Genomic DNA, 22,903 nt, shown 5'->3' with positions numbered 1-22,903 from the left:
TGTGCTTTGAATAGTGTTAATCTTCAGGGATAGGTTCATATTGCGGGCAAAACTGGACCATTTTCTGCAACACACATCAACAGATGAACAGGCAAGTCAATAGATCCTATGTTACCTATAGGATTTGTTCATTTGAACATGCTTTTTCCTGCACACAAATTTGCATTTAAAATCAATTTAAGTCAAAGGGATTGATCACCCACATTGCAAATATTGCATGCAGGGGAAAAGCTTGTGGCAGTGCAGCATCATTTCACACATCATGCCTGGTTTTTCATTGGCAATCATTAGCTACTGTTGCAAAATGCACATGTTGTAATGCACAAGAACACAGTGTTAGAAAATTTGCATGTGAAAAAATGTTTGTGTTTTCTGTTCAGTATAGTGTGAACCCACCACCCTGAAACATTCTCTACAATATAATATACGTGTACATTGTGAATAGTGTCCCCTTGAAGTAGTTATGGTAGGTTTGTAGTCTGAGAAGCCAAGTGATCTTATTGCTCTAGATTCTCCTGGAGATATGAGACCATTAGGTCCTTTACATCTGCATATAAAAAAGTCATCTTTCATAAAAAAAAAAATTGCCATACTTAAAAAACATTAATAAAACTTGGCTAAACGAGATATGGCCAGACTTTGGAGAGTACATATTCTCTACAAATTGAGCATCTGCCAGATATCGACTTATCCCTCAAGCCAGAACGCTACCTGCCAATAATGAAAATAGCTTAAGGTATGCTTTGTATATTTTATTCCTTCTGTGCTAAATCTAAGAACTCCAGAAAGATTTTTCCAATATTCTGAAATTTCAAATGTGAAAAACATCAGGACTACCGTATTATATAACTGAAAAAAGACACATTAAGATATTTTTTAAAGCCCTGCTCATACAGTTGTCAAAGTATGGTGCTCAACACGTGTTCTAAGAGTTCCTGTCTACTAAAAACGTGTGTTTAGCTATATGATAAAAATTTCAACTCCATTAAGTTTTTAAATAGATAGGGCACTGAGCAACAATAATATTATAAATTCATGCCTTTTGAAACAAGAATGAATTATCAGCTGTAATTTTTTCTAATGCGCAACTGTTTCCACTTTTTTATTTTTTATTTTAGTTTTGGACAAAGTGGCGAAAGGTTAGAACCTATTTTGAGTTTTTATTGCTCTCTTTTTCCCTGGTTACCTGCTTTAAGACCGCTCCATGCCAATCGCCAATTGGTGTAAAGTCCTGAGGCAGGGTTTTGCAGGAGGGGTTCTGCAGGAGATTGCGTGACGATGCGTGCTCATCTCCGCTTGAACGATCACTAGCAGACTGTTAAGACATCTCTTTACACTGTACATCGCTACGATCTATGGCAGCGTTGTACTGGGGACAGCCGTGTGACACAGCTGTCCCCTGGGAGGCACAAGAGCGATCGGCTGTCATAGGCTTGATGCCTATGACAGCCGATCGCGGTGATTGGCTGGCGGGGGGGGGGGGGGGGGGGGGTTGGGTGGTAGGAAAATAAAATAAAAAAACTGTGAAATGTATTTACGAAAAAAAAATAATTAACAAACAGGGTGGCAGGGATCAGAGCCCACCAACAGAAAGCTCTGTTGGTAGGCAGAAAAGGGGGGAATCACTTGTGTGCTGAGTTGTATGGCCCTGCAGCGAGGCCTTAACGCTGCAGTGCCCTAAATTGTAAAAAATAGCCTGGTCATGGGTGAAGGGTAAAGCGTACCATCCTCAAGTGGTTAAATGTGTTTTTCATGTTTCATATTCTGGTCATAAACTCTAAACTAGGATAGACAAATGATTGGACTACTGAAATTCCTCATCAGCGATATAATAAACAATAGACTGCCCTTCTTGAATCTGTTCCCTTGAGGCTGCTTTCACAGTAAGACGTTACAGGCGCACGTTAGTGCAGCCTGTAACGCTCCCCAACGCACAGCAATATAACTGCAATGGGCTGTTCACTGTGCCCACGTTGCGTTACATTGTAACGATGCACGTCAATCTTAGAGTGCAGCATGCTATAGCGTTAGAGCGGCTTTGTCGCGTTAGCCTGCTTTCACAGGCGCAGTGATTAGCCACATGGCTAATTAATCACTGCATTGTGCCGACGTCACTGGCGGGACCACGTGATGCGGAGTGTTCCGCTTACGTGGTCTCCACCAGCGCATGCGCACTATAGTACGCATCACGGACGCATCAAAGAGCCGCTTAATGCGGATCTTTGCTAACGTCCTCTGCCACCACCATCATGCGTTGCGTTAGGTGCACGTTATGCGACCTTAACGTAGCACCTAACGCAACGTCTTAGTGTGTAAGTAGCCTTAATGTGGAAAAATGAATAATGATAGTTAGTTCACCCTTGACTCTTCTGTAGCTTAGCAGGTTCAGTATTGGCCATTGTCAAAGTTTTGTGGTCTGTTGATTGCTTTAAATCAAGACAAAGATGCAGAGCGACTACCACCTATGTTCACTTCGTATGCGGTTAGATCATTGTCTTTACAACTAAAAATAATGAATGCTTAAAGTGCATATTACTGTTGCCGTCAGTGGTCGCCTTCAATCCACAACAAGCTATGGGCTTGATTTACTAAGAGGTGCTAACCTACTTAGCACGTCTAAAGTCTTAAGGCGCGCTAACCAGGGTGCTAAGTAGGTTAGCACTAGTTTTCTCAATCAGATCGTGCGCTAAGTACCGCGCGCAAAGTTTTGCGCGCGCAAAGTCCTATGTGCACGCTAAGTCCCATAGGCTTTAGTGGGCACTTCGCGCGGAGCGCCCTGCGCTCTGTGCAGTGCGCGCGCAAAACTTTGCGCGCGGTACTTTGCGCACGATCACTACTTCTCACATTTCAACTGAGTTTAGACGTGCTAAAGGCCAGTGCTAAAGTTAGCACCGTTTTGTAAATCAAGCCCAATGTGTGCTTCTGTACTTTATTTTTATGGTGAACTTGTGGTCATAGGACCTCTGCATGATCTGCATTTGCTTCCTACTACATATTGTTCTTACACTGGAGCAAGTATTGCAGTGCTACTTCTGTGATATAGCACTTAAAAAGGAACTGTAACCAAGGATTGAACTTCATTCCAATCAGTAGCCGATACCCCCTTTCCCACGAGAAATCTTAACTTTTTCTCGAATCGATCATCAGGTGGGTCTGTATGGCCGACATTGTTGTGAAACCCCTCCCACAGTGTGATGTCATGATCATAGTCCTGACAGTTTGCTGTCATACCTGCGAAACACCTTGCATTTTCCCCAGGGCCGGTTCTAGCTAAAATTGGGCCCCAGGGCAAAAGTAATCTGGGGACCAACACCAATACCCACCACCACAACACCAACCCCCCTCCCCCCCCCCCGTGGCTGCCTCTGGCCTGCCCCACCCCCCACCCGCAGTGTAATAACGACAGTGGGAGACAGACACATTCACCTCTCAGATGATGCAGGCAGTGCAGCTCCTGTCTCCCCTGTAGTGCTGGTCCTTCACTTCCTGCTTCTCCGTTCAGGCACTAGAACCCACACGGATTAGCAGGAAGTGCAAGCCAATCACTACATGGGAGACCGATGGGAGCTGCACCGCCTGGATCATTTGGGAGATGAGTGTGTCTGTCTCTTACTGCCTTTATTACACTACAGGGGGATAGCAGTGTAATTCTGATAGCAGTGTCAGAATTTTCAAATATGAAAACAAAAAAAATATGAAACATGGACTATCTGAAACAGACAACAAAACCAACAATAATATTTGTTAAGACTTCTGTGCTACTGCCCTAATTCTTAGAGTTTACTATATAATTTAAAATGACCAGGATCAATGGAGCATAGAAGTAAGTTAGGGTCTGTACACACTGGCTGCATTGCACTACGATTCAAGGCATGTTTATTCATTCATAGGCACTGCGATTGGCTCAGGGAACACATGTTCTCCTTCTCCAATCAGTGTCATGTAAATCCCACCATGAACGAGTGCGGGAACGTGCACCTGCGGGCATACCTGCCACAGCCTCACTGCAGGCGTATACCCGTCCAGATAGACAAGCATCCTTTCTGGATGACTATAGTGGTGAATGATGAAGTGGTTCATTTGTTTCTTTCTTCATTAATTTTGCCTATTCCACTTGTAGTCGTATTCCGTTAAATCTTTTAGAAGCATTATCCATGACACGAGTGAGAACATACAGCATTTTCCTCAAAAATTGTTTTATTTTTCTTATAAGGATATAATTAGGTCTGTGACCTTAGGCTGACTCTGTCCATTTGTACTTCTTTTATAATTTAGAACATGCCACCAATACATCTTCTTTTATGTATTTCTTTGATGTAAATGGACTAAGTCCTTAGCTGGTATTATTTCTGGGTTAACATTTATACAAATATACATGTTTTTTTCTATTAGGGTTAAATTGGATCAACCTGGATCAACCTGGATGTACCTAACAAATAAAGCAGGAAATGAAGGATGCATTTGAAATGTAATAATGTACTTTATGTTATGTGGTTTATGTCTGTGAGCTTAGACAGACCCCACTGTTACTCTCTGTGCTTAGCTGAGATCTTCTTAACCAATGTTTATGAACAACTAAACTTTTCTTATGAGTTCACATCTTATACTTATTCCACCATAACTATATACTAACTTTTCAGCAAATAACAAACAAAAAAAGTATTAACTACTATAGTTTGATATTTGTTTCCACATTATTTGGTTAGTACTTTTTTGCTGGTTGCTGGAGAGGTATTACATAAACATAATATGGGGTGAGAAATAGGATATGGGGTGAAAAAAAAAAGATAAAAAGTGATAACCTATGGGATAGGTTTTGTGCATCAGGACATACAATCAGTAGAAAAAAAATAATTTGGACCCAACAGTATACTTATTGGCAGTCATAATAATTTGCTGATCTGCTGATTTTCATTTGACATCAATGAGCATCTTTAAAGCAAACCTGAACTGAAAATTAAAAGTCAAAATAAGCATGTCATACTTACCTCCTGTGTAGTCGCTCATCAATCTCAAAGAGTTTGTCCACTGTGATCAATAGAATTCTCTGTCTTCCATTTTAAAAATGGCAATGACCCTGTAGCAGCTTCCAGGTCAGACTGTAATGTCGCCCACTTGAGCCATAGGGAAACATAGACATTAACTTACACATCAGTTGTCCTCTCAGCTATAACTGACAGCAACTGATATATAACTGGCAGCAACTGATATATTTCAGTTCTGACAAAATGTTGTCAGAACTGGTAGGAATCATTGTTAGAAGAAAATGGTGAGCTTCTGAGAGGATATGACGGGGAGGTAAGTATGTAATGTTCATTTGCAAGTACATTGTTTGTTTATTTTAAATTATTTTACTCGGTTCAGGTTCCCATACTAATATGCAACCATACTATTGATGCTCAATTAATGCTCAGTGCTGCGTAAAATGTTGGCGCTTTATAAATACAATAAATAAGTAAATACATTTATTTAGGACAGCATTCAAACTTTGGTCTGTGGCATTTTACCACTTATAGTAATAAAATGACGCCCTATGCCACCTACGCTGCAAGCATCTAGTCATGTTAGAACTGTCCTCTAAAAAAACACCTAAGAACTGTAGAAACTCTTAATTACTGTCACCCTGAGTACGGCCGGCCGAGGCAGAGGCGAGAGAGGCTCCAGCCTCTGGGTGCAGTGTAGGAGGGGTGCACATCTCACTAGGTTATCATTCCCCTATTGTGTTTGAAACAGAGAGAATTAAGAAAATGGGATACTTGGTAGTGACTGCAAGCCAGATAACTAGAGATTAAGGTGTTGGGGGCCCCGGGGCCCCTCTTAGTCTAATAGCAATCAATGTGTGACTGTTGGGGTGGGAGAGATGGAGGGGCACTCTTTGGTGTCTCAGCCTTGGGTGCTGGAGGACCTTGTCCCGGCTCTGACCCTGAGTGATCATTGGTGATCATTTCAGGTGACAGTATTAGTAATGATCCCTGTGCAGACACAATTTTCAGCTACAGCAGAGCAGTGTGTTCTTTTCTATTGAGAGGGGAGGGGTGACTATGACTAGCTGTTTGTGTCAGTCATTTAGTGGTCTGTCAATGTCATCACTAAACATATGTAAAGATGTTACAATTTTACTTGAGAATATCTTGTAAGATTAGATTGAATAACTTAAACCTAGCATGTGTACACAACTGTACATGCACATACAGTTAGAGATTAAAAACAACCTCTACTCTCCTGTTACTTCCCCTCACTAGCAATCCTCTTTTTCATCCTGCTGCTGGGAAAACCCTGCTGCTTTTACATGGTGGACCTTTAGTCGGATACGTCTTGGCCTATCCTGCCAGGGAGCATAGGCATTAAGAATTGGCTATACCTGAGGGAGAAACATCAAATCCCCCTTCGGGAGAAATTTTGATACAATGCAGTACAGCAAACTCAATTCAAGTTGATTTGTCTAAACAATCTACTGGGCAGAGGCCTAGTATGAGAGTTCCATACAGTGCAGTTTCTAGGTTAAAATGCACCCAGGGCGAGGGTGTAAAAATTGCGCCTCCCCCTGAGCAAGGTATGGGTGCCCGCAGTATAGGTTAGCCAGGTCTAGTAGCACTTAGTTTAGGTCCCCCCAGTATAGGTAGCCAAGAATAGGTACCCCAGTATAGGTAGCCAGGCATAGGTGAGCCAGTATAGTTGCCCCCGCTATAGGTTAGCCAGGTAGGTGCCTCCAGTATAGGTAGCCAGTATAGTTGCCCCCGGTATAGGTTAGATAGGCAGGCGCCCCCGGTATAAGTTAGATAGGTAGGTGCCCCAGTACAGGTTAGCTAGGTGGGTGCCTCTAATATAGGTAGCCAGAATAGTTGCCCCCAGCATAGGTTAGATAGGTAAGTGCCCCCAGTATAGGTTATTTAGGTAGGTGCCTGCAATATAGGTAGCCAGTATCATTGCCACCTGTATAGGCTAGCTAGGTAGGTGCCCCCAATACAGGTTAGATAAGTGCCCCCAGTATAGGTTAGATAGGTAGCTGCCCCCCAGTGTAGGTTAGATTAGGTAGCTACCCCCCAGTGTAGGTTAGATAGGTAGCTGCCCCCCAGTGTAGGTTAGATTAGGTAGGTGCCCACCAGTGTAGGTTAGATAGGTAGCTGCCCCCCCCAGCGTAGGTTAGATTAGGTAGCTGCCCCCCTAGCGTAGGTTAGATTAGGTAGCTGCCCCCCAGTACAGGTTAGATTAGGTAGCTGCCCCCCAGTACAGGTTAGATTAGGTAGCTGCCCCCCAGTATAGGTTAGATAGGTAGCTGCCCCCCAGTATAGGTTAGATAGGTAGCTGCCCCCCAGTGTAGGTTAGATTAGGTAGGTGCCCCCCAGTATAGGTTAGATAGGTAGTTGCCCCCCAGCGTAGGTTAGATTAGGTAGCTGCCCCCCAGTATAGATTAGATAGGTAGCTGCCCCCCAGTGTAGGTTAGACAGGTAGCTGCCCCCCAGTGTAGGTTAGATTAGGTAGCTGCCCCCCAGTGTAGGTTAGATAGGTAGCTGCCCCCCAGTGTATGTTAGATTAGGTAGGTGCCCCCCAGTATAGGTTAGATTAGGTAGCTGCCCCCCAGTGTAGGTTAGATTAGGTAGGTGCCCCCCAGTATAGGTTAGAATAGGTAGGTGCCCCCCAGTATAGGTTAGGTAGCTGCCCCCCAGTGTAGGTTAGATAGGTAGCTGCCCCCCACGTGTAGGTTAGATAGGTAGCTGCCCCCCCAGTGTAGGTTAGATAGGTAGCTGCCCCCCAGTGTAGGTTAGAGTAGGTAGCTGCCCCCCAGTGTAGGTTAGAGTAGGTAGCTGCCCCCCAGTGTAGGTTAGAGTAGGTAGCTGCCCCCCAGTGTAGGTTAGATAGGTAGCTGCCCCCCAGTGTAGGTTAGATAGGTAGCTTCCCCCCAGTGTAGGTTAGATTAGGTAGGTGCCCCCCAGTGTAGGTAAGATTAGGTAGGTGCCCCTCAGTATAGGTTAGATAGGTAGGTGCCCCCCAGCGTAAGTTAGATTAGGTAGGTGCCCCCCAGCGTAGGTTAGATTAGGTAGCTGCCCCCCAGTATAGACTAGATAGGTAGCTGCCCCCCAGTGTAGGTTAGACAGGTAGCTGCCCCCCAGTGTAGGTTAGATAGGTAGCTGCCCCCCAGTGTATGTTAGATTAGGTAGGTGCCCCCCAGTATAGGTTAGATTAGGTAGCTGCCCCCCAGTGCAGGTTACATTAGGTAGCTGCCCCCCAGTGCAGGTTAGATTAGGTAGGTGCCCCCCAGTATAGGTTAGATTAGGTAGGTGCCCCCCCAGTATAGGTTAGATAGGTAGCTATCCCCCAGTGTAGGTTAGATAGGTAGCTGCCCCCCAGTGTAGGTTAGATAGGTAGCTGCCCCCCAGTGTAGGTTAGAGTAGGTAGCTGCCCCCCAGTGTAGGTTAGAGTAGGTAGCTGCCCCCCAGTGTAGGTTAGAGTAGGTAGCTGCCCCCCAGTGTTGGTTAGATAGGTAGCTGCCCCCAGTGTAGATTAGATTAGGTAGGTGCCCCTCAGTGTAGGTTAGATTAGGTAGGTGCCCCTCAGTATAGGTTAGATATGTAGGTACCCCCCAGTGTAAGTTAGATTAGGTAGGTGCCCCCCAGCATAGGTTAGATTAAGTAGGTGCCCTCCAGTATTGGTTAGATAGGTAGCTGCCCCCCTATAATGGAGGGGGGAGCCGCGGGGAGGGCAGCTCGACCTCTCCCTTCGGTCTCTTCCTCTCTGCCGCCTATACGATGATGCACACGCTGCTTCCTGTTAGCCGGAAGCAGTGTGTGTATCATCGTATAGGCAGCAGAGAGGAAGAAACCGGCGGCGAGAGAGCAGCACTTGGAACGCAGGGAGGTATGTTGTATACAGCGCTCCCTGCGCATTACTCTGCATCTGAGGGGGGAGCAGGAGGGCGGCCCGGGAGAGGAGAGGAAGGGAGAGGTCGGGCTGCCCTCCCCGCTGCTCCGGCTCCCCCCTCCATTATAGCGCCCCTCTCCCAACAGCGCCCCAGGCGGCGGCACGCCCCGCACAGCCCAAGAAATGGGCGTGGTTCCATAATATGTACACTATCCCTCCCTCTAACATCCTCCTCTAATTATAATCATTCTTATGTAGTCAAATGGGGAAGTAGCCTGGCTGGTTCTAAAACTCAGGAGGACACGAATCCCACGGCATTGCATGCCTCTTACACAAAGATTTAGGTGGCCTATCAGTCCCCCACTTACAAAAATACTTTACTGCTTCACAGCTTGCACAAATCCCAGTTATATATGCTGGAGACCATGTGCCTATCTGGGTTACATAGAGAATGACATTTTGCACCGATACTCCTGGAAAGGAACCCTTTGGGCCTCTAAAGAAGGCCACAAAAAAATATGCGACTTGTCTCAGGTGACCTATCAAACCCTTCTCCTCTGGAGTAAGGCCCGCTACCACTATCGCTTACAATCTGTCTCTCCTGACCTACAACAAATTACCCAAAACCCAGACTTTCCAAGTGGGCTTAATCCGACGGCTTTTAGATGGTGGTCCTCCAAAGGACTTACACATGCTTACAAATTCCTAATTGATGACAGAATTCCAACCCAGAGGCAGATGGTTTCCAGATATAAAGTCCCTCAAACTGAAAGGTTCCGACATTTCAAATTTTGCACTACATAAATTCTATACCCAAAGGTGCAATAGATGACCCGAGAACACATTTTGAGACCACCTGCCTACATGACCCCTTGCAGAAAGGATTGATTTCACTTTTGTACTCTGTGCAAAATCAACCTCCCCAAGATGTAAAACATCCTTTTGCCCTGAAGTGGGAAAATTATTTAGGGTTTGAATGGGAGCTGGAGACTTGGAGCGACTCCTTTGAGACTCTTGCAAAAGGCAGTCTTTACCGCAGTCACTTAGAGGCGTTGCTCCACTTACTTCACAGAACCTATCTAACCCCGACGAGAGTCCACCACATAGATCCAAGTATTCCTAAACTATATTTCAGAGGTTGCCGATCTGAGGGATCCTTACTTCACATATTTTGGGCTTGCCTCAAGGTATCCCGACTTTGGTCAAAAGTATTTCAACAAAAGGAAGGTCCGCATTAATTCACCACGAATCCTCTTTATTGTCAGGACATGTCCTGTATTAAAACATCGAATCTCAAGCTGACATGTTTCGGACCTACTGGTCCTTAATCATAGCTGAGTTCACATGGAAAACCTTTGACATATTAATACATATCCGACCCATGGCTCCACCTCCTGCCCACCTCTATAGGGGCCGTCTCACTCTGGAGGGCAGAGCCAGGGTGCAGATCGTTTTTAAAGGTACATGAACATTTCTTTATTTATTTAAAAACAATGTAACAAAATTACTATTGTACACAATAAAAAATAGATTAAAAAGTGTCAAAATTGTTCTCATAACTGAGACCAAAAAAGAATAACGCAGTAAGACAAAGATACAAGCAGATAATGCATAGAAAAAAGGGACATACATCATCATGAGCCAATAGAGGCATAACGGATGTCACTGTGTTATAAGACTCACATCCCATTTAGCATTCAGTCCTCGAGGGACTCTCCTGTCCAGTTTAAAAATCCACATGGCTTCTCTCCTAAGTAAACACCTGTAAAGATCCCCACCCCGTTTAGATGGGAACACTCTCTCTATACCTTGGAATTGAAATCCAGTCATGTTCCCACCATGTACCTCCCTAAAATGCTTGGCAACATTGGAAACATTTGTGGTGAGCCACCCTCGCCCCAAGTAGTGCTCCGCTACCCTCTGCCTTAGCGGCCTAGTAGTACATCCGACATACTGGATGGAACATACACTACACGTGATTAAATAGATCACGTCCTTAGTTCCACAATTAATAAACTGTTTTATCGGATAACTACGGCCGCTAACGGCAGAGACAATGGATCTGGTTCTTGTGTGCACATGGCAATATCGACATGTGGGAACACTACATTTAAAAGAACCTGTCAAGGAGAGCCACGTACTAGGATGTTGCGTTGATTCAAACATGCTAGGGGATAGAAGTCTGGCAAGAGTGGGTGCCCGTCGACTAGCCATTCTAAAACCTTCACTGATGATTGGACATAAGCCTGCATCTGCTTTAAGTATGGGTAGGTACTTGGTAACAATACCTGTAACCTCTTTATACTCTGACGAGAAGGTAGTCACAAATGTGGGTTTCGGAATGGTAGCCCCCCTAGTTGAGGTGGCATGCACCAAGTCCGTTCTTAGTCGAGAGGATGCTCTCGACCTACCCCTCTTTATGGCTCATTTGGGGTAGCCTCTGTCATGGAGTTGTGTTTCCACAATATCCAATTCACTAGCTAAATCCCCTTCTTCTGAGCAGTTGCGTTTTGCCCTGCTAAATTCTCCAACTGGAATGCCTTTTATAGTGTGGGCTGGATGGCAACTATTTGCCCTTAGTGTGGAAATTCCACTGCACGCTTTTCTATAAGTAATCGTGCTGACCTTTCCATTGTGGGGGTTACCTCTTAACACAAGGTCCAGATAGTTGATGGAAACCCTATCATATTCAAATGTGAACTGAAGGTTCAATTCATTGGCACTAAAGTATTCCACCAAAGACTGGACATTGCAGTGGCTTCCCTTCCACACCAATAGCAAATCATCTATGTACCTCCCGTACCACACAACATCCTCCATGAGGCCGCAACCACCCCCAAAGACATGGCTCTCCTCCCACCATCCCATATATAAATTGGCCAGGGATGGGGAGAATTTTGCTCCCATGGAGGCGCCACGCCTCTGGAGGTAGAAGCGGCCATCAAACATGAAGTAGTTGTGGGCCAGGAGGTAACGGACAGAGTCCAGTATAAAACTCTGGAGGTCCAGAGAATAATCCGAGTATTTCCTCAGATGAAACTCCAAAGCTTGTAAGGCAAGATTATGAGGAATACATGAGTAGAGAGATTTTACATCAATTGTAATCCAATAATATTCTAATCTCCACTCAAAATCCTCAACACTGGCCAATAGATGTTTGGAATCTTTTATATAGCCTGGGAGACGCTTCACCAGAGGTCGGAGCCCTGGGCGAGCGCCTTGGTAGTTGGGTGGACTCCATGCTCCAACCTCTGGTGAAGCGTCTCCCAGGCTATATAAAAGATTCCAAACATCTATTGGCCAGTGTTGAGGATTTTGAGTGGAGATTAGAATATAATTGGATTACAATTGATGTAAAATCTCTCTACTCATGTATTCCTCATAATCTTGCCTTACAAGCTTTGGAGTTTCATCTGAGAAAATACTCGGATTATTCTCTGGACCTCCAGACTTTTATACTGGACTCTGTCCGTTACCTCCTGGCCCACAACTACTTCATGTTTGATGGCCGCTTCTACCTCCAGAGGTGTGGTGCCTCCATGGGAGCAAAATTCTCCCCATCCCTGGCCAATTTATATATGGGATGGTGGGAGGAGAGCCATGTCTTTGGGGGTGGTTGCGGCCTCATGGAGGATGTTGTGTGGTACAGGAGGCACATAGATGATTTGCTATTGGTGTGGAAGGGAAGCCCCTGCAATGTCCAGTCTTTGGTGGAATACTTTAGTGCCAATGAATTGAACCTTCAGTTCACATTTGAATGTGATAGGGTTTCCATCAACTATCTGGACCTTGTGTTAAGAGGTAACCCCCACAATGGAAAGGTCAGCACGATTACTTATAGAAAAGCGTGCAGTGGAAATTCCACACTAAGGGCAAATAGTTGCCATCCAGCCCACACTATAAAAGGCATTCCAGTTGGAGAATTTAGCAGGGCAAAACGCAACTGCTCAGAAGAAGGGGATTTAGCTAGTGAATTGAATATTGTGGAAACACGACTCCATGACAGAGGCTATCCCAAATGGGCCATAAAGAGGGGTGGGTCGAGAGCATCCTCTCAACTCAGAACGGACTTGGTGCATGCCACCTCAACTAGGGGGGCTACCATTCCGAAACCCACATTTGTGACTACCTTCTCGTCAGAGTATAAAGAGGTTACAGGTATTGTTACCAAGTACCTACCCATACTTAAAGCAGATGCAGGCTTATGTCCAATCATCAGTGAAGGTGTTAGAATGGCTAGTCGACGGGCACCCACTCTTGCCAGACTTCTATCCCCTAGCATGTTTGAATCAACGCAACATCCTAGTACGTGGCTCTCCTTGACAGGTTCTTTTAAATGTAGTGTTCCCACATGTCGATATTGCCATGTGCACACAAGAACCAGATCCATTGTCTCTGCCGTTAGCGGCCGTAGTTATCCGATAAAACAGTTTATTAATCGTGGAACTAAGGACGTGATCTATTTAATCACGTGTAGTGTATGTTCCATCCAGTATGTCGGATGTACTACTAGGCCGCTAAGGCAGAGGGTAGCGGAGCACTACTTGGGGCGAGGGTGGCTCACCACAAATGTTTCCAATGTTGCCAAGCATTTTAGGGAGGTACATGGTGGGAACATGACTGGATTTCAATTCCAAGGTATAGAGAGAGTGTTCCCATCTAAACGGGGTGGGGATCTTTACAGGTGTTTACTTAGGAGAGAAGCCATGTGGATTTTTAAACTGGACAGGAGAGTCCCTCGAGGACTGAATGCTAAATGGGATGTGAGTCTTATAACACAGTGACATCCGTTATGCCTCTATTGGCTCATGATGATGTATGTCCCTTTTTTCTATGCATTATCTGCTTGTATCTTTGTCTTACTGCGTTATTCTTTTTTGGTCTCAGTTATGAGAACAATTTTGACACTTTTTAATCTATTTTTTATTGTGTACAATAGTAATTTTGTTACATTGTTTGTAAATAAATAAAGAAATATTCATGTACCTTTAAAAACGATCTGCACCCTGGCTCTGCCCTCCAGGGTGAGACGGCCCCTATAGAGGTGGGCAGGAGGTGGAGCCATGGGTCGGATATGTATTAATATGTCAAAGGTTTTCCATGTGAACTCAGCTATGATTAAGGACCAGTAGGTCCGAAACATGTCAGCTTGAGATTCGATGTTTTAATACAGGACATGTCCTGACAATAAAGAGGATTCATGGTGAATTGGTGCGGACCTTCCTTTTGTTGAAGTGCTTCTGAGGTCTTGCTAACCTGGTCCAGCACAACTATCCATTCGTGGGGTAGAGCGGTGTTCCTTCTACTAACATTTGGTCAAAAGTAAACACCCTTCTTACCCGGTTATTCCAAAAGGCTATTATAAAAGACCCCAAAGTTATTCTTCTTGGATACAGGCCCCCAGGTGTTAGGCATCCTGAGCACAAATTAACTCAGCACACTGCCAATGTCACCAAGTCACACATTGCTGCCTCCTGGCGCTCTAGCTACCTTTCCTTCTCGTTGGTTCTCAAGCAAATTGACTCTACAATGTTCTCTGAACAAATTAATGCCAGAATTGCAGATAAACTAGACAATTTCCTTGGAATCTGGGATCCCTGCATAGTTTTTCGGAATCCAGCTGCTCTAACGCCCAACACAACACCATAGTCTAAGATTGTTATTATCTTGCTGTGATACCTTCACTTATCTGAGATTGTACTTTCCTGAAACCCACTCCGAATATTTTAACCTTGACCGTGTTCATATAGATGCTGACTCAATGTACATCCTAAATCCCCTCAGGGATAATGCCATTATTGTTGTTATTCCTATTTGTGAATTTCACTCTGTGTTCAATGTTTTTCTTTGTCATTTGGTGCCACCAGTTAATTTATGTATAAGGATCCATAACTGCTAAATAAAGAGATTTTGAAACCTAAAACTCAGGAGGACTGGGAAGAGTTTGTGAGACAATAATGTCATGACTACTGATCAATCTAGCCATAGTTGAGTCAGTCTTCAACATCCTCCTCAGATGGTACTGGGTCCCCACCAGGTTAGCACATCTGGGTACCAGGAATTCAGGCTTGTGCTTTTGGGGTTGTGGTCAACCTGGTCACTGGTGACCTCCTACACATTTTCTAGCCATATCCAAAAATCTAAACAAAAAATTATCATAGAGAGAGTATTAAGTATATGGTTTTCATGCAGGTTCCAGCACTGGTAATTAGACTATAGAACAAAGAAAAAAACGAACAAAACCAGTATATGCTGCTCAATACTGCACATGTATTCCCAAGTTATAAAACCATACACCAATTATGCAAAAAAGGTGTCAAATCAGTGACACCTTAAATCTGAAAATACAGTATATAGTGCTTAAACCTGTCATAGACAGTATGACAGTGAATAACTATAAAGCTGAGAGACAACGCATCAATCAAATTTTTGACGTCTGTCAGCCTTAGGGTTTGGTCATAATTATTTAAAGAACCCCTAATCCAGCCACCGCAAGGAAACCTAATAGGTAAATCGTAGGAAAAAGGTTATAACCACTCACAGAGAATAGTTAAGAGTGACCAATATAATCAAATAAAATACACTATTCACAGAATATATAGGAACCGCCATAAAGTAATTACACACATGCCACCATATACACAAAAGTACATTGCAAGAAATATGTCTTGTTTTTAAGAATCCCTGTACAGAGGATCTTCAATATTTATGCAATGCTGTGGAAAACGCAGATCAATATAAATGTTCAGTCCACCAGAGCCACTGATGTATATAAAGAAAAAGCAGCCTTGATGATATATAACAAGAATCTCATGAACGCTGAAAGCATATAACATCCAATATGGTTGAAGAGAGAAGCGCTTGTATTAACAGCATAGTGTCCTGACGTTGCCACAATGCTGTAAAACGTTGCCTCCAGAATCTCATCAATGGGGCGTGGCAAAGTCCATCAACCACACATATGGCTTTAATATAACAGAAGATCTTCAAAATGGTGGGAATATAAGTACTTGTCATAGTATACAGTCCTTGCCACAACGTCTAGATATGAGAGAGCGTTGCCTCCATAGAGTCCCATGGGGTGTGGCAAAGTCCATCAATCAAACATGGAACATCACATGAGCCATATCACACAGAAATTACCATACATATGCATCCAAGCGTAGCAATTTGCAAAGATCTTGTTAGTACGGGAAGGCCCAAAACGTCACAAACACTGTATATCAGCCGATAGTGATGTTGTTGCGGGCATCCAATGAGCGCATTGTTGTACACAATTATTGCACTACAGAGAATATCCAGCGCTAAGAAGTGTTCAATAGTAAAGTGAGCTAGGCAAACTTATCTGTCCTGTGTGTGGGCTCAAAGTAGAAGGTGGAAAGGCTTCCGCGAATGGCGGCAGGCAGCAGCTCCAGAACCGGCACTAATGTGAAGGTTTTTCAGTTCTGGAGCCGTTCTCGGCTCCACTTCTTGCCTCCCTATAGCCTCACTTCCATCCGCTGGCCCGGGGGGTCCCCTCTGATGTAGATGCCGACACGCATCTACTGCACCTGCGCGAGAGCTCTCTCTTTCACGCTGACATCATCTGGAGTGATCTGCGCAGGCGTAGAGCTATTGTGCCTGAGCAGTACACTTCAGACGACATCAGCGTGACTGACAGCAGCGCTCGTGCAGGTGCAGTAGAGGACGACCTGGCGAGGTCAGCTTCTACACCGGCGAGGACCCCGTACCACCGGCTGGGAACGGAGCTGTAGTCAAGGGCACAGGACAGCTGCTAGGGGCTGGAGGAAGCCCAAAGTAAGTAGAGAATTTGTTTTTTTAATAGCTCAGACCACTCCTTTAAGATGAATGTAGCACAATCAAAATTTGTAATACAACAACAATAAGCATTCAGTCGACACATGACTTCACATTCCGAAGTTAATCAGATAAATGGACATGTACCAGTTGACAGATGAAGCCATTATTCCAAACTAATCACAGTCCTGACTTTGTCATTCTTTATAGCTGAGTTAACATTATTCATTGCATTAAAGAAACAGATTCCTTACAATAATCAACATGACTGAGGAATTTACAAAGCAAGAATGGCCTATGCACAAATCAATCACAGAAACTGATAGAATGTAATTACAATTAGATTTCGTATTTGAAAATAATGATAAATATTGCAAGGATAGATGACATAGACTGGCAAAACAACAGGAAATATTATATTGTAACACTCTTGATCCTCACCTGAAGTTCTTTGGGTTGATTTCCCTGCTGTTTATGTCTGACAGTGATCAAAACAAGCCCAAATCACAAAAACATCACACTTTTTTAATTTATAACGAAGTTTACAAACTTTCTTACATCTTAACAGTTCCTGAGTAACGTGTAACAGATTATATCAAATATAAGCATTATTTTCAATTTTTTGCTGCATTATATAGGCGATTATATATATAAACAAATACGAATGTAAACAAACCAACAATTGTTTAATAATAATCACTGTTTAATAATGTTTATCTCCAATAATAACCGGTATAAAATACATTTATTTAATATTATAATGAAACCCAAGTAACACAGTATACAACACTATATATAATAAAAATGTCTACCGCTGCAACAGAATTTAAGCCAGTCTTGATTTTTTTTATGTGGCCATAAAATCTTCGAAAGGAAGGGGGGGGGAGGGGGGGAGAGAGAGTGGTCTGATATTCTCAGATTGTTGCTATTGGTAACCTATTTGTGATATTTATATCGTGGTTTTTTGCATCTGTCTCTCTCCCTGTACTATTACTTGTACATGGCTATTTTTTAGTTGACCTGTTAAGTTACATTTCTTATGTAAAGATCGTTGGCTCTTTATTATTCAAATGCTATATTACTTTTTGTCAATGAAAACCTTTTGAAACAAAAATCTTAGGGGAAGGGGAGCTAAAACCAAAACTACAGATAAACAGTAATATAAACAATTTACAGTGATGGAAATTGTCATGTTGTACCTTATAAAACCGGAGCACATCCTTGTTAAAGTCTTCTTCATTTTCATATCTCTGGTTTTTGCCTACACGGAAGCTTCCTGTATATCTCCGTGCTCGAAGTGGAAACAGGAACTGCCTCCACATTGGAAATTCACAGCCTGGAAAGCACTAGGCCCTTCCTTGTTAAATAAAAAAAAAAAGAAAACAGCTATACCGCACAATTTTGAGGCCAGAGTGTTGAAGACAAGATCAAACATTAACAATCCACGTTGCGGGTAATCTTCCACTAATGCATTGTTGGCAAAAACGATGGTCACATTTTGCCAGCTCTTTTGTCTCTGTGTTTACAGACATGATGAAGGCATAGGGGATTATCTCTCTATGTACCAGTGCCTTACCTACTCTGGGAGCATTAGTAAAGTGTTCCGGCTTACAGATTAAAGCTATTACATTGAATGCCTTGGTCTAGTCAGGCTGGCAACAAAAAGAAACATCAAGTCCAGTAGGAAAGTACATACAACACAACACAGGCAATGCTCACAACAAAACGTCAGGTTTTCCCACTTCAATTTAAAAACTAAAATGAATACCAAATAGAACAGGTATAAAGAGATCCGAGGCAACTCTGTTTCTCACTGGTGTGATTCTACCTAGACAGATGCTCCATTCTACAATATAATCCTTTCTGCCTCAGTGAAAATAACATTTTAGCTGAATTAGTGCAGGGTTAGCCTGCCTGCAAACTTCTAATTAACATGAGACAAGTGCTGTACTGAATGCAATCACATCTGTGAGCTAGATCTGGACTGACAGCTCACTCTGGCCTGCTGTTCACAATTTTTATTCTTTGTCTTCTAAATGACATTAAGTTTGTAAAATGTTCTTCAGGAATGTTGAGCTGCAGAAAACATTTGAATAGTGGCTACTACTATACAGTCTCCACCGACACGAAAAAACACCCAAACTGCAACAAGCTTCAGGGCCCGTTTCCACTATCGCGAATCCGCATGCGTTGCCCACATGCGGATTCGCACAGTCAGTACAAGTGGATGGGACTGTTTCCACTTGTGCGTTTCCCCGCACGTTTTTCTGTGCAGAAAAAATCTGCATGGTAGGGCCCTCAGAATTCGCCTGCGTGTGGAATGCAGGCGAATCGCACGCAATGTATTTAATAGGGAAATCGCATGCGTTTTCCCCATGCTTTTTTTGCCGCGAATTCGCATGCGATTTCGCATAGGTATTAATGTTAATTTACACAGGCAGTGACATGGTTAAATTCGCATACAGCCTTACCTATGCGAAATCGCATGCGAAATCGCGGCAAAAAACGCATGCGGAATCGCACCCGCATGCGATTTGCCTGCGGTGATTCGCCGGCGATTCCGCAACGCTATAGTGGAAACGGGCCCTTAGTTTTGTTGCAATAAGAAGTTCAATAAGAAGAAAACATTAACTGTAAGAAAAAATTGGCTAGATACTTACCTGGGGCTACTTCCAGCCCCCTGAATACCTTGTCCCTTGCCGTCATTCTGCTCTGCACTATTCAGCCGCTCTGGTCCACCAAGCATTGCATGTGCGGTCCCCTGCAGAACAGTAAGCAGGAAACAAGGAAAAAAATAAATACCAAATAACTAGTTTCGGAAATATGATGAGAAAGGTAAATCTTTCTCAAATTAGTCAATTTGGAGATTTGTGTGCATGGCCAGTCAGTAGCAGAAGAAAGGTGTGCTGCTGTATTACTTGTAACAGATCTTCTGGAACACCACTGTTCCTCCATCAATGATCAGTGAATGGGAACATGTGTTCCCAAAGCTGATCAATTGAAATCAAAGTAAGCACACACACGCTCACTTCCTGTGTACTGTTATAAGTACACAAGATAAAGTGTGGGGATATCTAGTGGATAAAAAATTAAATTAAAAATACATTAAAAAAAATCTCATAGTTATTAATCCCTACTACCCCGCTCCCATAGCTACTAAATTTAAACACTTGTAATAAAAACAACAACAAAAAACAAAGTGACACAGCATTTTAAAATAATACATAAATAGTTACCTTAGGGACTCAGCGTTTTTTAAGAGGTCTCACTTTGCAGTATATTGACTTATTTTTTTCTCCTCCTTTTTTCTCCTCTACTTCTATCTTTCAGTAAAATTCCTCTTTAAGCTATCCATGTGATGGAGACCTACATGTGTCTTTTCTTCTATGTTCAGTGGGAGAAGGGAAAATGGCAGTTGAAGTGTGGCAGTGTGCTGAATAATGCAATAAACAAAGGCTGCATTAGAATTTGGTGTGCTAACCTGACTCTAGGTACCATTATACATGTATTACACAATAAAATACAGTCCTCACTCACAATGCTTTCCTATTTGGAGATTCATGGTACCAGCAGGTCTCTGGCACCGCAATGTGGACTCCGGTAGCTTCTACATATGCAAACTTGTTCTGGGGTGCGTGGGAGGAGTGTTACATCCCTTCTGTTAACAAACCTCGGTCCTGAGGATGTGGTCCAGATATGTGGACGACGTCCTGGCCTTTTGGTCAGGAGGAGTACCACTCCTAAAGAACTTTTTGGAGTATCTGAACCAAAATTATGTCAACATGCAATTTACCATGGAGTGGTTAATAGAGAGCATTTGCTTTCTTGATTTAGAGTTAGTGATTGCAGCTGATGGAATATTGACAAAAGGCTATCGTAAGCCAACAGCCTCCAACACTATCTTACACTCCAGTAGTTATCATCCTAAACATGTAACAAAGTCCCTCCCTTTTGGTCAATTCCGCAGGAATAATACCAGATTGGAGGACTTTTTGAATCAGGCAGAAGAACTCAAATTACATCTCCATACCAGAGGCTACTGTGAAACTAGTCTAGACCTAGCCATCAAAAAGGCAATGGATAGGGATAGCTCAGCGTTGGTAAAAAGGAGAGAACAGGGTAGATCATCAAGGGGATCAGGAGTGTTCTCCCCCATGGCCAAACAAATCAAGTGGGCCATTAATAAAAATTGGTCACTCTTGCTTGAGGGCCCAATTTTGAAAAACAGCTTACCTCCTTAACCACTGATAGCCTTTAAACAAGCACCCACTATCGGTGACATTTTGGTACATAGTGACTTTCGGGGGAATCCACAGCACACTTGGCAAAGTGAATTTGTTTCCACAGGCAACCATCGGTGTGACCCTACAAAAAGAACTTGGGCATCAACAAAACTGGCATAGTGGAAGTTTCTCTGCCAACAAAGGGCTGCACTAGCAACTTGAGAGTGCTTGTGACTCTTCTATGTGTTTTCCAAAAACAAACCTCACATAGATTACACACCTAGAAATCTAGAAAAATTGAAGGGAAAAAAAAATATTGAATCTGCACCTGCAGAAAAGATTCTTCACTGTAAGGGCTGTGAAAATCTGGACTATTCGTCCATAAAATCTGTTTCTAGTGGGCTACTTCTGCCTGAAAACCGCTACTGCGCTTACGCAAGGCTCACACACGATTGTTATGATTCTCAAGCCCTGCACCACTGACAATCTTCAAGCCATAAGAGCACTTTTTTTTCTTCTTCTTCTTCTTATTTATTGTATTTATAAAGCGCCAACATATTACGCAGCGCTGCACAATAGATAAATGGGTTAACATACAAGGTAGAACATATGGAAACTATGACACTGTATTGATAACAATACAGTGTCATAGGTCAAAATAGAGACTGTTCTAGTCCACACTTCTTACAGATCCTCTTTAAAGCAAACCTGAAGTGAAAATAAACTTATGAAATACCGGTAATTACATTTATGTATAGGAGTAAGGGCCGTTTTCCACTACAGCGTTTGCGATTGCTTAATCGCAAAACCGCAAACCGCTAGTGATTTTACAATCGCTACGGTTTGCTTTTTAACATAGGAATCGCGGTAGGTAATTTCCACTACTGCAATTCGTTGTTTACTTGATCGCGATTTTTGCCGCGGAACGATTTTTGCCGCGATTTTGCTATGCAGTGCATAGCATAGCAAAATCGCGATCGCAAACGTCGGGAAATCGCTGGGAATTTTTTTCTTTTGCTGAATCGCAATCGCTAGCGTTCAGCGCGAACGCTAGCGATTGCTAGTGGAAATGGGCCCTCAAGGTAAATGGAACATTAGTAACACAGGACTGAGTCTGATGTTTTTACTTTCAGTTTAAATGATTAATTTTAAGACAATTCTATACAGCAGCCATGACAGTCTGATGTAAAATCAGCTTTGTTAGGCAGCAAAACAAATATAAGTAATGACCTTTTGAACTTTCCTGCACTAATGCTGGGAATACACGGGTCGATTCTGGTGCTCGATTCTGCACTGGATCATTTAGCCCGCTTGATTCTCTTATCTTCCGCTCGTTTTTCTTATCTTTTTTCAATTCACGTCAATGAGAAATCGAGCAGCAAGACGATTGAACGGTGATCAGACGTGTCGGAAATGATCTATTGAGTGTGAGAAAACGCGGAAAAGCCGCCGCGCGTTCTGACAGCAAGGCGGCTGATTCCGTGTCCAACGCGGCGGTTTGCATGCGGAGGCGTGCGTCTGGTAACATGGCAGAACGTGGAAAAGCCGCCGCATGTACTGACAGCGAGGCGGCTGGTTCCGCGTCCAGCGCGGCGGTTTGCACGCAGCAGCGTGCCTCTGGTGTGGCTGAGTCTGTTAGTTCACACAGGTTTAGGAATACGCGCACGCGCGCTGAGAGGCAGAACTTTTATGACGGCCAAGAGGGGACCAGCTGACCAGGCTGGTCAGCTGACGCCAGAGCAAGTTTCTATTGGTCCATTACTTAGAGGTGGCGCCAGAGAGCGCTACACTATATATAGTTGCTGCTGGCCAGTCACAAGTTGTCTGCCGTTGCAAACACTACGTGGAAGCACTCAGACCTTAGTCAGATCCTGCAATGTGTTTGAACCAGGTGGACCTGGGAATTCACACTGAGCCAGATTACTTGTATTGTATCAATCTGTTTATGCTTAGACCAGTTCCAGGGTGTAGAGACCACGGACCTCACACCCAGACTAGTGAACCTGTGTTATCAATCTGTTTAT

At 43.5% G+C, this 22,903-nt stretch overlaps 1 protein-coding gene across 1 annotated transcript in view; it reads right to left on the bottom strand.

Moving 5' to 3' along the window:
- Window positions 1-18,466, bottom strand: part of RGS20 (regulator of G protein signaling 20) — a 228,689-nt gene extending 210,223 nt beyond the window's left edge. Inside the window, exon 1 of the mRNA XM_068234770.1 lies at window positions 17,856-18,466. Coding sequence (XP_068090871.1) covers window positions 17,856-17,978 — 123 coding nt within the window. The 5' untranslated portion in view covers window positions 17,979-18,466. The remainder of the gene's footprint in view (window positions 1-17,855) is intronic.
- Window positions 18,467-22,903: the final 4,437 nt, after the last annotated feature.

The sequence above is a fragment of the Hyperolius riggenbachi genome, chromosome 5 (genome assembly GCF_040937935.1).
Source record: "Hyperolius riggenbachi isolate aHypRig1 chromosome 5, aHypRig1.pri, whole genome shotgun sequence".
NCBI lineage: Eukaryota > Metazoa > Chordata > Amphibia > Anura > Hyperoliidae > Hyperolius > Hyperolius riggenbachi.
The sequence above is the reverse complement of the archived record's forward strand: the minus strand, read 5'-3'. Positions and strand labels throughout refer to the sequence as shown.